Source organism: Chiloscyllium plagiosum, unplaced genomic scaffold, assembly GCF_037043375.1.
Source record: "Chiloscyllium plagiosum isolate Xiang-an unplaced genomic scaffold, Cpla_swu_hap1 HiC_scaffold_2, whole genome shotgun sequence".
In the NCBI taxonomy this organism is placed as follows: Eukaryota; Metazoa; Chordata; class Chondrichthyes; order Orectolobiformes; family Hemiscylliidae; genus Chiloscyllium; species Chiloscyllium plagiosum.
Window position 1 is genome coordinate 65,428,086 of NW_028270140.1, and position 13,056 is coordinate 65,441,141.

General features: G+C 41.4%; 1 protein-coding gene across 2 annotated transcripts in view; it reads left to right on the forward strand.

Annotated features, from left to right (window-relative positions):
- Positions 1–11,638: 11,638 nt before the first annotated feature.
- Positions 11,639–13,056, forward strand: part of ptch1 (patched 1) — a 96,223-nt gene continuing 94,805 nt past the window's right edge. For both annotated transcript variants that reach the window (XM_087997362.1, XM_087997363.1), the window contains exon 1: positions 11,639–11,819. Coding sequence is in view for 1 of the 2 variants with exons in the window: in XM_087997363.1 (XP_087853489.1) it covers positions 11,817–11,819 (3 nt within the window). In the remaining variant the exon portion in view is untranslated. The remainder of the gene's footprint in view (positions 11,820–13,056) is intronic.

A 13,056-nucleotide genomic window follows, 5' to 3' on the forward strand; every position in this document is an offset into this window, starting at 1 on the left:
TCAGGGTGAAGGTGTTAGTGAAGTTGATGAACTGTTCAAACTTCTTGTGGGAGCAGGGGGTGGTGCCAATACAGTCATCAATGTAGCGGAGGAAAAGTGGAGGATGGTGCAGTGTAACTGCAGAAAATGGACTATTCCACGTATCTTATGAAGAGGCAGGCATAGGTGGGGCCCATGCATGTGTCCATGACTATCCCCTTGGTCTGAAGGAAGTGGGAGGACTCAAAAGAGAAGTTGTTGAGGGTGAAGACCAGTTCCACCAATTGGATGAGTGTGTCGGTGGAGGGGTACTGGTTGGGCAATGGGAGAGGATGAAATGGAGGGCTTGGAAGCCTTTGCCATGGCAGATGGATGTGTATAGGGACTGGATGTCCATGTTGAAGATGAGGTGTTAGGAACCAGGAAAATGAAAGACATGGGGAGGTGGAGGGCATGGGTGGTGTCCCGAATGTATGTGGTGGTTCCTGGACCAAGGAGGACAGGACGGTGTCAAGATATGAGGAGATAAATCCTTGGGGCAGGAGCTGACGCAAATAATAGGCCGGCCTGGGCAGTGAGGTTTGTGGATTTTGGGTGATAAGTAAAATCAGGCGGTGCGGAGTTCCGGGACTATGAGGTTGGAGGCTGTGAATGGGATATCCCCTGAGGTGATGAGGTTGTGGAGATCTGGGAGATGATGGTTTGGTGATGGGAGGTGAGGTCACAGTCAAAAGGGCAGTAGGAGGAGGTGTCCGTGAGTTGGTGCCTGGCTTCGGTGATTTAGAGGTCAGTGCGCCAAATTACCACTGTGCCCCCCCCCCCCACCTTTTCTGCTGGTTTGATGGTAATGTTGGGGTTGGAGCAAAGGGAGTGGTGGGCTATTATTGCAGGGTAAGGTACGTTTTATGATGGCAATGCAAACAGTTGAATAAGAAATATGCTAGGCACTGATGTGTGAAGCCAATATTTTGCAGAACTTGAAACATAGGAGGCTATTCAATCCATTATGTCCATACATACTCTCTGCAAGCACAGTTCAAAAAGTCTTGCTCCCCAACCTGTTCTTTATAGAACTTCAGTGTTTCTTTTCTTCAGCTGCTCATCTAACAGGTTCCATGCGTGATGAAGAAACATTCTGGGGAATGCTGCTGCATTCCAACACCACCCAACCAGGAGTCCCAGAAACAAGTTTCAGTTGAAAGCAGCCAGCAGTATTCAGGATGATCCAGAGGCACAGATCTAAAGGCCCACCTGCAGCATGACAAGAGGCAGTATGACGTACAGGTGAAGAATAATGATGAGTAATGAACCTAGGCCATCCACAAAGAAACTAAAAATGTACAACTTCCACTTGGAATGGGAAATGAATTTCTGTTCACAACTGAAAAGGATAAGTGTGTTTGCCTGAGATGTCACCACTACCTCAATAAGTAAAACGGGGAATTTTGAACGATACTACACAATGATGCACTGTAAATTCAAGGATAGCTTCCCCTTGAAGAATATGCTTCAGACAAAGAAAGGTGATAAGCTGAAGGCCCTTTGAAAGTTCAACAGTGATTAATTTATATAAAGATAAGATAAATGGAAAGTTCATTTTACATTTTCCATCTTCTGGCAAAATGCAAGAAATCAATTACAGATGATGAAGTAATTAAAGCAACAATAACTGCGGTCACTGACAGTTAATTCAAAGACTTTAACAACAAACAAGAATAATAACAGCAAGAAACAATATGCAGCACATTAATAAGATGAATGGAATCTTTGTCCAAAGATGTCATTCAGCAACTACAACAAGACCTGAGAGCCTGTGATGCTTGTTCAAAATTAATCCAGCTATATGGCCAACATGGCCAACTGATCGTTTTGGTATGCACTGGTTTTTAAGGAAACAACAACCAAGGGGCATCTTCTCATAATTTTGCCCCTTAAAGAGAGAACATGCGGTGAGGATGTCGACAATGAATTCAAAAGGTATGGGTTTGAGAAGCACACTCCAATCCGGTAACTAATTTCCATCAGAACTGATGGTGCACTAGTCATGTTTGGTGTAAATGCAGGTTTTACTGCTATTTGCAAAACTCACCCTGATTTTCCCACTTTTGTCAGTTGTTTTAGTCTAATTCACCAACAAACATTAGTGAGTAAGGTTAACTTTTCTCATTTAATGAAAGTTGTTAAGATTGTAAAATCAATTTAAGCAAGAGCTCTTCAGCACTGTGTGTTTCAATCCAGCATTTGGCCCATATCCCTCTAAACCCTTCCTATTCATACAACTATCTAGATGCCTTTTAAATGCTGTAATTGTACCAGCCTCCACCACTTCCTCTGGCAGCTCATTCCATACATGTAGCACAGTCTTTTTCCCAGGATAGGGAGTTCAAAACTAGAGGCATAGGTTTAAAGTGAGAGGAGAAAGACTTAAAAGGGACCCAAGGGGCAACTTTTCTCCCAAAACCTCCTGAGTCTGGAGAAAAAGTAGAAAAAAATTAAAGACAAATAAAATGGTTCTATCCAGAAACCTTCTGTGCGTACCTGAGAAAGTTAGCAGGGGAATTCCACAGGTGATTGCATGAATTTGATGTGCTGTAACAAATTATTACGTTTGTCACAAATCTACTACTTTAAATGAATTGGATATCCATCCAGTATTTGATTCACAAAGCAATGGCGCTGATATGGAAATAATTAATGTGTTAAATATTATTGAGCTGAAGGTCAGCTCAAGAGACAGTGATTTTTGGAGACTTGTAAACAGACAAAAGCACCTGCTTCTATCATCCTGTGCTTTTAAAGTGAAAACTTACTTTGACTGCACATACCTCTGAGACAACATTCTCCCAAGTGAAAATAATCAACTCCAAGTATTACATCCTACTCACAAATAGCCACTTTATTGACTGTATACAGCTAGCAATCTCAAACTGCAACACAGACTTTAAGGCAATGGCAGACAATGTATGGTCACAGATATCATATTGGCAAGTAGAGTACAAAATTAATACATATGTATAGCTGGTTTTAGATTTATATAACCCTCAACATAAACTCTTTATTCTATATTTTCTTCAGAGTAGATCCTGAGTTGCTCTTAAATTCAAAAAGGATCACTGACCTAAATCAAGTAAGTATTGTTGGCCAATTGCTTTAGCTTTATAATTTCATTCATCCTCAAGTCATATGTCAATGGCATGCCCCTTTCCTCTAGCTCAAAAGAAACTACTTCAAGTCACAGAGATGTACAGCACAGAAACAAACCCTTAAGTCCAATTCGTCCGTGCTGACCAGATATCCTAAATCAATCTCTTTCCTATTTATGTACCCATCCATATGCTTTTCCTTAAAGACTTTGGCTGGTTTAGGAAGTGATAACTAATTCAATAAGCATGTTTGACAACTCCTCTATTGAAAAGTGACACTCATGCTCTTTGCTGTGGCATCTTCTGACAAACTAATTAGTACAATATTTGAGTTGCAGTCTGCATGACATGAGTTGGTGTCTGTTAATTCTGAACTGAAAAATGTGTTGCTGGAAAAACGCAGCAGGTCAGGCAGCATCCGAGGAGCAGGAGAATCGACGTTTCGGGCATAAGCCCTTCTTCAGGAATGAGGAAGGTGTGCCAAGCAGGCTAAGATAAAAGGTAGGGAGGAGGGACTTGGGGGAGGGACATTGGGAATGCGATAGGTGGAAGGAGGTTAAGGTGAGGGTGATAGGCCGGAGAAGGGGTGGGGGCGGAAAGATCGGGAAGAAGATTGCAGGTCAAGAAGGCGGTGCTGAATCTGAGGGTTGGGACTGAGATAAGGTGAGGGGAGGGGAATGAGGAAGCTGGAGAAATCTGCATTCATCCCTTGTGGTTGGAGGGTTCCTAGGTGGAAGATGAGGCGCTCTTCCTCCAGGCGTCGTGTTGCCATGTCTGGCGATGGAGGAGGCCAAGGACCTGCATGTCCTTGGCTTGGCGGAGTGGGAGGGGGAGTTAAAGAGTTCAGCCACGGGGCAGTTGGGTTGGTTGGTGCGGGTGTCCCAGAGGTGTTCTCTGAAACGTTCCGTAAGTAGGTGGCCTGTCTCCTCAATAGAGAGGAGGCCACAGCGGGTGCAGCGGATGCAGTAACTGATATGTGTGGAGGTGCAGGTGAATTTGTGACGGATATGGAAGGATCCCTTGGAGCCTTGGAGGGAAGTGAGGGGGGAGGTGTGGGCGCAAGTTTTGCATTTCTTGCAGTTGCAGGGGAAGGTGCCGGGAGTGGAGGTTGGGTTGTTGGGGGGTGTGGACTTGACGAGGGAGTCGCGGAGGGAGTGGTCTTTCCAGAACGCTGATAGGGGAGGGGAGGGAAATATATCCTTAGTGGTGGGGTTTGTTTGGAGGTGGCGGAAATGACGAAGGATGATAAGATGTATCTGGAGGTTGGTGGGGTGGTAGGTGAGGACCAGTGGGGTACTGTCCTGGTGACGATTGGAGGGGCGGGGTTCAAGGACAGAGGAGTGGGAAGTGGAGGAGATGCAGTGGAGAACATCGTCAACCACGTCTGAGGGGAAATTACGGTCTTTGAAGAAGGAGGCCATCTGGGTTGTTCGGTATTGGAATTGGTCCTCCTGGGAGCAGTTACGGCAGAGGCGAAGGAATTGGGAATATGGGATGGCATTTTTACAGGGGGTAGAGTGGGAGGAGGTGCAATCTAGGTAGCTGTGGGAGTCGGTCGGTTTATAGTAAATGTCCGTGTTGAGTCGGTCGCCCGAGATAGAAATGGAGAGGTCTAGAAAGGGGAGGGAGGAGTCTGAGACAATCCAGGTAAATTTGAGGTCGGGGTGGAAGGTGTTAGTAAAGTGGATGAACTGTTCAACCTCCTCGTGGGAGCACGAGGTAGCGCCGGTACAGTCATAGATGTAGCGGAGGAAAAGGTGGGGGGTGGTGCCAGTGTAGCTGCAGAAGATGGACTGTTCCACATGTCCGACGAAGAGGCAGGCATAGCTGGGGCCCATGCGGGTGCCCATGGCTACTCCTTTGGTTTGGAGGAAGTGGAGGATTGGAAAGAGAAGTTGTTCAGAGTGAGGACCAGTTCAGTCAGTCGAAGGAGGGTGTCAGTGGAAGGGTACTGGTTGATACGGCAGGAAAGGAAGAAGTGGAGGGCTTTGAGGCCTACGTGATGGGGGATGGAGGTGTATAGGGACTGGATGTCCATGGTGAAGATAAGGCATTGGGGGCCAGGGAAACGAAAATCATGGAGGAGGTGGAGGGCGTGGATGGTGTCCCGAACGTAGGTGGGGCGTTCTTGGACTTAGGGGGACAGGACCGTGTTGAGGTAGGCAGAGATGAGTTCAGTGGGGCAGGAGCGGGCTGAGACAATGGGTCGGCCGGGGCAGTCGGGTTTGTGGATTTTGGGCAGGAGGTAGAAACGGGCGGTGCGGGGTTGTGGGACTATGAGGTTGGATTCTGTTAATTCTGAAGTTAATTCTTACCCTGAGCCAGTTTTGAAGACTTTTCCAGATCTTTTCTAGGTCTTTCTGATGGTCCATGGAAAGACAAATGCGTTATTCTACAAATTCCTCCCTTTTCTAATGGAAAGCAATATTTATAGAGTTCTTGTCTCAGCATCTTCTGTTGTTTACATGTAAAGTGTAGTTTGATGCCCAATCCATATTTTGGTTTATGTTATCAATGATTCTGCCTTTAAAATGTTGCACTGTGCCACTGTGTAAATTAAAACTGCTGGCCTTGGTTCCTTTGAGACTGCTGTTCCACTGGCCTTGGTTTGTTTAAAATTGCTCTTTTAAGATTTGGAGGCTTGTAGTGGCAGATTGATGCCTGTAAGCGGCATTCACACCAAAAAAATGAAATGATGATATCACAGTTTTGTTTTCAAGTTTTGTGCCAATTTGGTAATATAAAGTGTCAGAACTGACCAATGTCTAGACACAGGTAAGCCTTCTTAGTGTGAAAAGTTTTTTTTAGTGGCTTTTGAGACATATTTTCTGCTCAAAGTGTTTTAGCCCTATGCTTTCAGAACCATCTAACTGTCCTTCTTTGGTTAAGTCAGATCAACAGCTGCCTCTTGTGTTTCCTTTCTTATAAGAACAAGAGGTAGAGTATATATTGTGCTTCAGTACAGGTAGCACTTTAGTTTCAGTTTCCATTATAACTCAATCTTTTTGTTTTTAAGTAAGGCACTCTTAGAAATTTCTTCTATCATGTCTTTTAAAGGTACACTGACCTAATGACTCCAAGACTTAACACGGTACATATGTATCTGACAGACTAACCAAAGGCTAACATTTATGTCTCTTTTGAAGCAACCAGAAGCTAAGTAATCTTGTAAAAGAGGCACCATTGTTAGACTTTAAAAATAAAAGAAACTATTTAGGAAATGTAGCAAAACAAAATTAAAGCAACACTCCCAGGAATAATAGTATACTCCAGTGCCCCTAGTGCCTTTCAGTAATAGATAGCAACAATCATACCAACAGACATTACATGCTTCCTCTCCAAGGACACCTGCACAAGGTAGTAACTGCAGGAGAGAGGCAAGCCGTCAGGCCAACATTTATATGCATTACACAGAAAAAAAAAGCTGCTCTGGAATGTGTTTGAAGGCAACAGTCAGATTAATTACTCACTTTGTCTCCATACTTCTTTACTGCCTTGTGACAGTCTGTTTTTAATTCTGGTTCTTAGAATTCAAAATAATCACATATTTAGACTCAAATGCCACAGCATCATCAAGATTATTTCTGAAAGCTTTCCTTGTTGTTTGTGGAATAATAAACTAATACATTATTATTCAGCACAAAACTATAATGCAATTGCACCACAAGATATATTATTTAAAATATAATTATTTCCTAGCACTTTATGAATGAATTGACAATATAATGTCCACTTTCTTAAAAAGAAATGCCCCTCAATATAACGGATCCAATCATTAACATTTCCTGTAAGCAAAATAAGATTACTAATCAACCAAACACCTTAAGAGTCTTTGTAGCTATTTTCTCTTCTTAAAGTGTTATTTACATTATCACTTAGATGGTAGGATGTTATATCGCCATCTTGTAGATTTGGCAAGTGTGTAGATGTAGTCTCAAAGGTGACTTGGCATAGGCAAGTGTGTAGATGTGAGATCTTCATGTTCTGGCTATGGTGCTTGATGTTGCTCATGTCATGTCATTTGCTGGTGATGTTTGCGATATTGTACTGCTTTGTTCATGATACTACTGTTCAAGTTTTTTTTTTGATTTTCAACTTGGGTGTAAGTTTAATGTGGTCTATGGTTCTTCTCTTTTGCTTACTGATTTCAATTCCAATGATCTATTGATGACATTTGGGTCTCAGCTTCACCAGCGACACATGCTGGGCTCCAGATGTTCATTACTGGATCCTGTACATGTATAGTTTGTCTTTTCAACAGCTCAGATTGATAGAGAAATGTGAGCATACTTGTTGGAGTGATGATCTCCTTTTACCTGTGCATCAGGTGAGTTCTTCTCTGCCGCTGGTCAGTCAGTTCAATGATCTTGCTTTGCAGAATTGTTTTATACATTCTTCCACTCAACCTGTCTGCAAGCAGCTTAATGTCAACCTTGAGAGGTGTAGATCAGAGTGACAATAAGACAAGATTTGGGCCTGCTATGGTCTCCTGGCATTTTGTGAGTGTTCACTTAACATGTCTTTCTATAAATCCATGTCACTTTGGTTAACATGATGTTGCGATCATAATGTTGAACCTGTATTGTTCAGTGAATTCCTTAATTTCTCTAGAGGTGAATTGGGTACCATTGTCACATATTATTCTTTGCAGATTCTCTTCCTTGATGAACAACATTCATACTGCTAAGGTGATTGTTGTAACTCTCAATTCTTTCATCTATCAGAAAAGGAAACTTCAATTAGGAGTGTGCAACTATATAATGTCATTCTTGATTGTATGAATAAATCAGTTCCTGCAGCATTTCATTTGTGGGTGTTTCTATCATCTACTGTCTATTTCTGTACTTCTGGCATACATTGTATATCAACATTATTCTTTCGTTGTCTTTTTTTCAATCCACTTTGCAACTAGTTTGGCTCTCAGTTTCCACTTCTTCATTCCCACAAAGCCTTTATCTATCTTCTCGAAAGAATAATATTTTTCATGAAATGTCATCATTGTTGTCTGTGTCTGATGTAGTCTATCAAGCTTACCCTGGACCACTTGCAGAGAATATTTTTGGTTGCCTCATCTCTAATTTTAGTCAGTTTTGATCATGTCATTTTCATTAAGTGATGGGTTTTTACACTTGGATTATTTATATCATCGTTTACTCAGAAAAGTTGTGGCTCTTTGCAACTACTCAACCCCAGGATAGCAGGGTCTTCTGTTCCAGTGATATAAAACACTAAGTTAACATCTTTACCTTTGTGTGTATCTTTCTGGTTTGGGGGTTCTTCCTAGACTGAGCATTTAATGTTCAATTTTGGAGCACTTTTCATTGGATAACCATTTTCCTTCAAATTTTCAGGCAAAATCTGGTAAAGTTTAATCAATGTGATGTTACTCTGTGTTCTCCTCTCAAGTTTCAGCTTCATACTTATGGTTGTGCACTTATTTTTCACCATCTTCCTGTTTTGAATGGTTGCTTAATTTCTTTTCTCTGGAAACTGTTGCATCCACACACTTCACACAATTGTATGGCTCTTATTTCTATTATGTCCTCAAAGCTATTGTCATCTTCCAAAGTATGGATGTATTGGTTTCTGTCTATTCACGGCTTCTAGTACTCTGCTAATGTCTGCAGCTAGCATTAATTTGGCCTTGGTCTTTCTAAATAAATCGTTTTATACTTCAGGGTGGGTAGAACCCTAAATTAGCTGAACTTGCAGCCTTACATCCGTGTCTTTGAATTAACTTTTCAGTCTTGTTAGGAACTTTTCAATAGGTCCATTTGATTCTTCTTCAAATCAGTAGATCCCATGATTTGACTTTGGTTGGAGAAGTGTGCTGATTTTTTCAAAAATTGTGTTCAAGTTCCTGCTTTCATCTTCTTTCAGCTCTCAGTTAATAAACAAATGAAACCTTCTCTCTACCCCACAAAAGGATTTTGCTGACCTATATTTCTAAGCCATTGTCTTTTAGAAAGCTACTAAATGTCAGTCATACTTCTGTTTAAACTTCTCAAAGGTGTCCATGACACCTGCTTCCCAAATCATCATGAGATAGAACTGTGTATGTAGTAATGTAGCTGCCATGTCAGTTTCCTACATTTCACTCAGTTCCCCTCTCTGACACTAATTCAGGTTGATGGTTTTCCATCTGATTTGAAATTACATTCTTTTACAATTTTTGACTTTTTAATCACAGACCTGCCACTGCTACCATGGCTCTCAGAATTCAAAATGACACTTTCAGAAGCAAGGTGCTGGATCTTAGCTTCTTACACGATGTTCTTAATGTGTTTATTAAATTCTCCAGATGATTGGTCGTCTCTCATTGATGGACTGACAGACGTACATTGTTATTGGGCATGTGAATGAATTGCAAATATAATATTCCAGGCTGTGTTGTAATATAACAGTTTGGAATTTTTGACGAATAATATAACAATGTCCATTTCTGGGGGAGGAAAGGTATATGATACTTTTTAGCTCGTTTAATTAAACTTGACATGTTATATTCTCAAAGAAGTGATCTTTCTATCAGTTTGCAAAGTAGCAGTCAGTGAGCCTGCTACCACGTGCTCCATGCTCTGGGGGAAAGCCCACAACAAGTCTTTGCTTCCAGTCGCGGGTATGTCCTGGTGGCATAGATGTCTTCCGCCGACTTCGTTCAAGTGGTCGCCATCTACTCAAGCAGTACAGAATTACAATAAAAGACATATTGCTTCAGTTAGTGTTATTGATATCGAAAGGGAGAATGATTTCACTTCTGTCCCCCATGTGGCAGTAACTCGGTATCTTCTCTGTCAATCTCCCGCTGAACTGTTGCTACAAAAACCTTCCCGTTTGGCCATTGAGTCCACGCCTCTGCAACTGGGAAACATTCTGTGACATATTAAAACTGCTGTTCGTTTTTACTAGCAGTAAGATGTTTAAAGTTACTTTAATGAAATGTCACAAAATCTATTAACCTGACTTGGAACCGACTGTGCAAAATTATACTGCCAAATTAAAACAAGAAAATCTATTTTTTTTCCAGCAAACTGAGTTAGTGCAACTGGAACAGACGCATTTCATTAAGGTTAGAATATTTTTTTCCCATTGTCTTCCATCTCTGTCTCCTCGTTCTCTTGGAAGGATGCAATTCAAATAACCCAAAACATTTTCTGACATGTTTGGAACATTCCCAGCTTCGAGGATGAAACAACTTCTCCATAACTAAATTAATAATGCAAAAAATATGAAGTAGTAATAACTGTTTACTTTTCAACAAGATATAATCTTCTCCACAAGTAAAATAGGTTTATGACCGCTTTATCCTAATTCTATTCACTGTATTGTGATGAACAGAGTTGGCATTATTGATCGGTATTCAGCAGAGACTAAGTTTGCAAAGCGACTGAAGCCTATGATGATGTAATATTTCAAACACCGTGGAACTAACAGGACAAAAACATCACCAAAGGCTGTTCAGCAATTCGCCCAACTTGCTTTTTTTGCACGTGGGTATAAACCAATCTTTGACTTGTTTGACACAAAATGAGCAACCGAACATGCATTTTCAAGCTGAAACCTTTCCTGGTTGTGTCTAATTCCCTTATCATCCCTCCGCACAAATGCACACACATTCTATTTGACGTGTTTCTTGTAGCCTTTTTTTACATGGTTCTGTCTTTCACTCAACCTTCTGTCTTGGCGTCTAATTATCTCTGACACTGTTTTCTGCCCTTCGCATATTGTTATTCGGTGTCTCGTTCTCTTCCTGTATCCCTTTTTCTCACACATTCACATCTTTTTGCCTCTTTTTATCGCATTGTGGCACATCTTTTTCTCCTTCTTGCTACCATTGTCTTGAATCTTGCATCCTCACCTCTTAGTCATCTCTTCTCGCCTCGCGTTGCTGCTCTTAATCAATATTATAAATTATTACAACATAAAATGATAACCTTTAACTTCAAAACGACTTTGTTGAAATCTACCACTGCACGATGACAATTCATACCTAATACAACTTCGGGAATTGGGAGGATCACTTTGCATTTGATTGAGGTGGATCACAATCAATTTCTTTTGGCTAACATTTTTGGGGTATGAGGAGAAATTAATGAAATAGCTGTCTCGTGTAAATGTGCTGATGTAAAGAATGTAGCTGCTTAATTTCATCTTTTCAAACCGAGTCATGTCGAAGTGACAGTTGTTTTGTCATTCAATTTGGTACCATTTATTTTCTCCTCACACAATTGTTTCGCATAATTCGTGTAATGGATAAATCTGCCCTGTTTTAGTTGTCAGGATTTTGGAGAACTGCGTATGGATTTCACAGCAATTGGATACGTAGTTGCTCATGATTTGTGCTTTGATGGCTGTTTACACAGCTCTGATAGCATGCTAGTTTCGTTTAGATTTAAGTTTAGTTTATTGTGCGGGGGGGGGGGGGGGAGAGAGAGCAGGGTAATCACGTGACGGTGACAGGTCCTGCCTATTGAGAGCAGACCACCCACCTCGAGGATCGCGCTGCTTAATAGAAACAGGCATGTAATTGTGAGACCTTCCAGCACACAGCAGAATGACTGCAACCTAGAAGGATTATTACACTCCCTGTTCCTTTAAAATCACTTCTCAAAACTTAGGAAAAATAACATCGTGTAGCTCCCGAAATTAAAACGCAAAGCAAGACTAGTCCGGTCACACAGGGGAGCCTCGAGGAAGATGGTGAGTGAAATTACCTTTGATGAAAAAAGAGGCTGCAGAGCGCTTGGGGTGAACTCTTGGCAGATAGCATGGACTTGTGTTACTGATATGGTTAATTCAGCACTGCTGTTGGAGCTAATAGTGGGATTATTGTTGTTGGGTGGCATAACAGCATTGATATTAATCTGAGGTGATTTTGTTTTCTCACTGTATTCCGAATACTCAGTTAGGCTTGGTTGGTTTCTGAACAGGCGGGGTAGTTGATGGAAACGCTGACAGAGCTGGGGGTCCTTAGGATCCCTGTAACCCATTTTCACGCTCCGAGGGGTCGCCCCCAGCTTCCGTTCAGTGCAATTCCAGTAGAGACCCACCTCTGGGACAAAAAATAAATCTTTGATTACAGCTGTCTCCTAGTTTGAAAAAAGACATCTAGATTTTCTTCAATTGTACCTCTAAGTGATGTGGTGTGCCGTAAGACTGCTGTTTCATTAACCTTTTTCCGATTTATACAATGTCCGGGAATATTGTACCAGTTTTCTGGCTTTACGTCAAACTTATTTAACATTTATATAGTATTTAAAATCAAACCAGGTTAGTCCGTCTATAAAAGCGATGTAGACATGGAGGGATACACTGAAGTGAATCTTCACAGATGTAAAGCATTCATAAAAGAATTTATTTCTGATCAAAGGCGACAATACAAAGTGAAACCAGATCATTATATTTAAAGCGTGACCCTTTACAAAAAAAATCTTCAACCACAATCGCAGTGTGTAAAGAAATGTCTTAATCTTTCTCATTTTCACTTAAAGAGTTCCCCCCATAGACATCAGCATCATTTCCACCCCCCACCCCCATTTTTGCTCGTAATGGTCCTATTGAGTGATGTAGGCGTGAGGTGTAAACCGGATTAGCAGAGTCAAAGGGTGAGCACAATGAAGCGGAATTGTTTTACTTCCTTTCATTTCTCACGCCTATATATCTAATAAATTTGTTGCTACAGCGGTAGGTCAAAGGATCGTGTCGCCAATCGTGTCCGACAAGACGTGATGCTAGGTTGTCAAATGAATGGCCTTTGAAATGATTAAACTTACTCAAAAGCAGAATTTGTGCGGATGTTTGTCAGTGTATGTATGCCCATGTGTTGTACCACTAATTCGGTGTCCATGCTCTGGGCAGCATGCGATCCACTTCTCTTTCAGCTCGATCAGGGGTAATTAGTTGCATTATTTTGACAGATTTTGTGAGTAGTGCATTT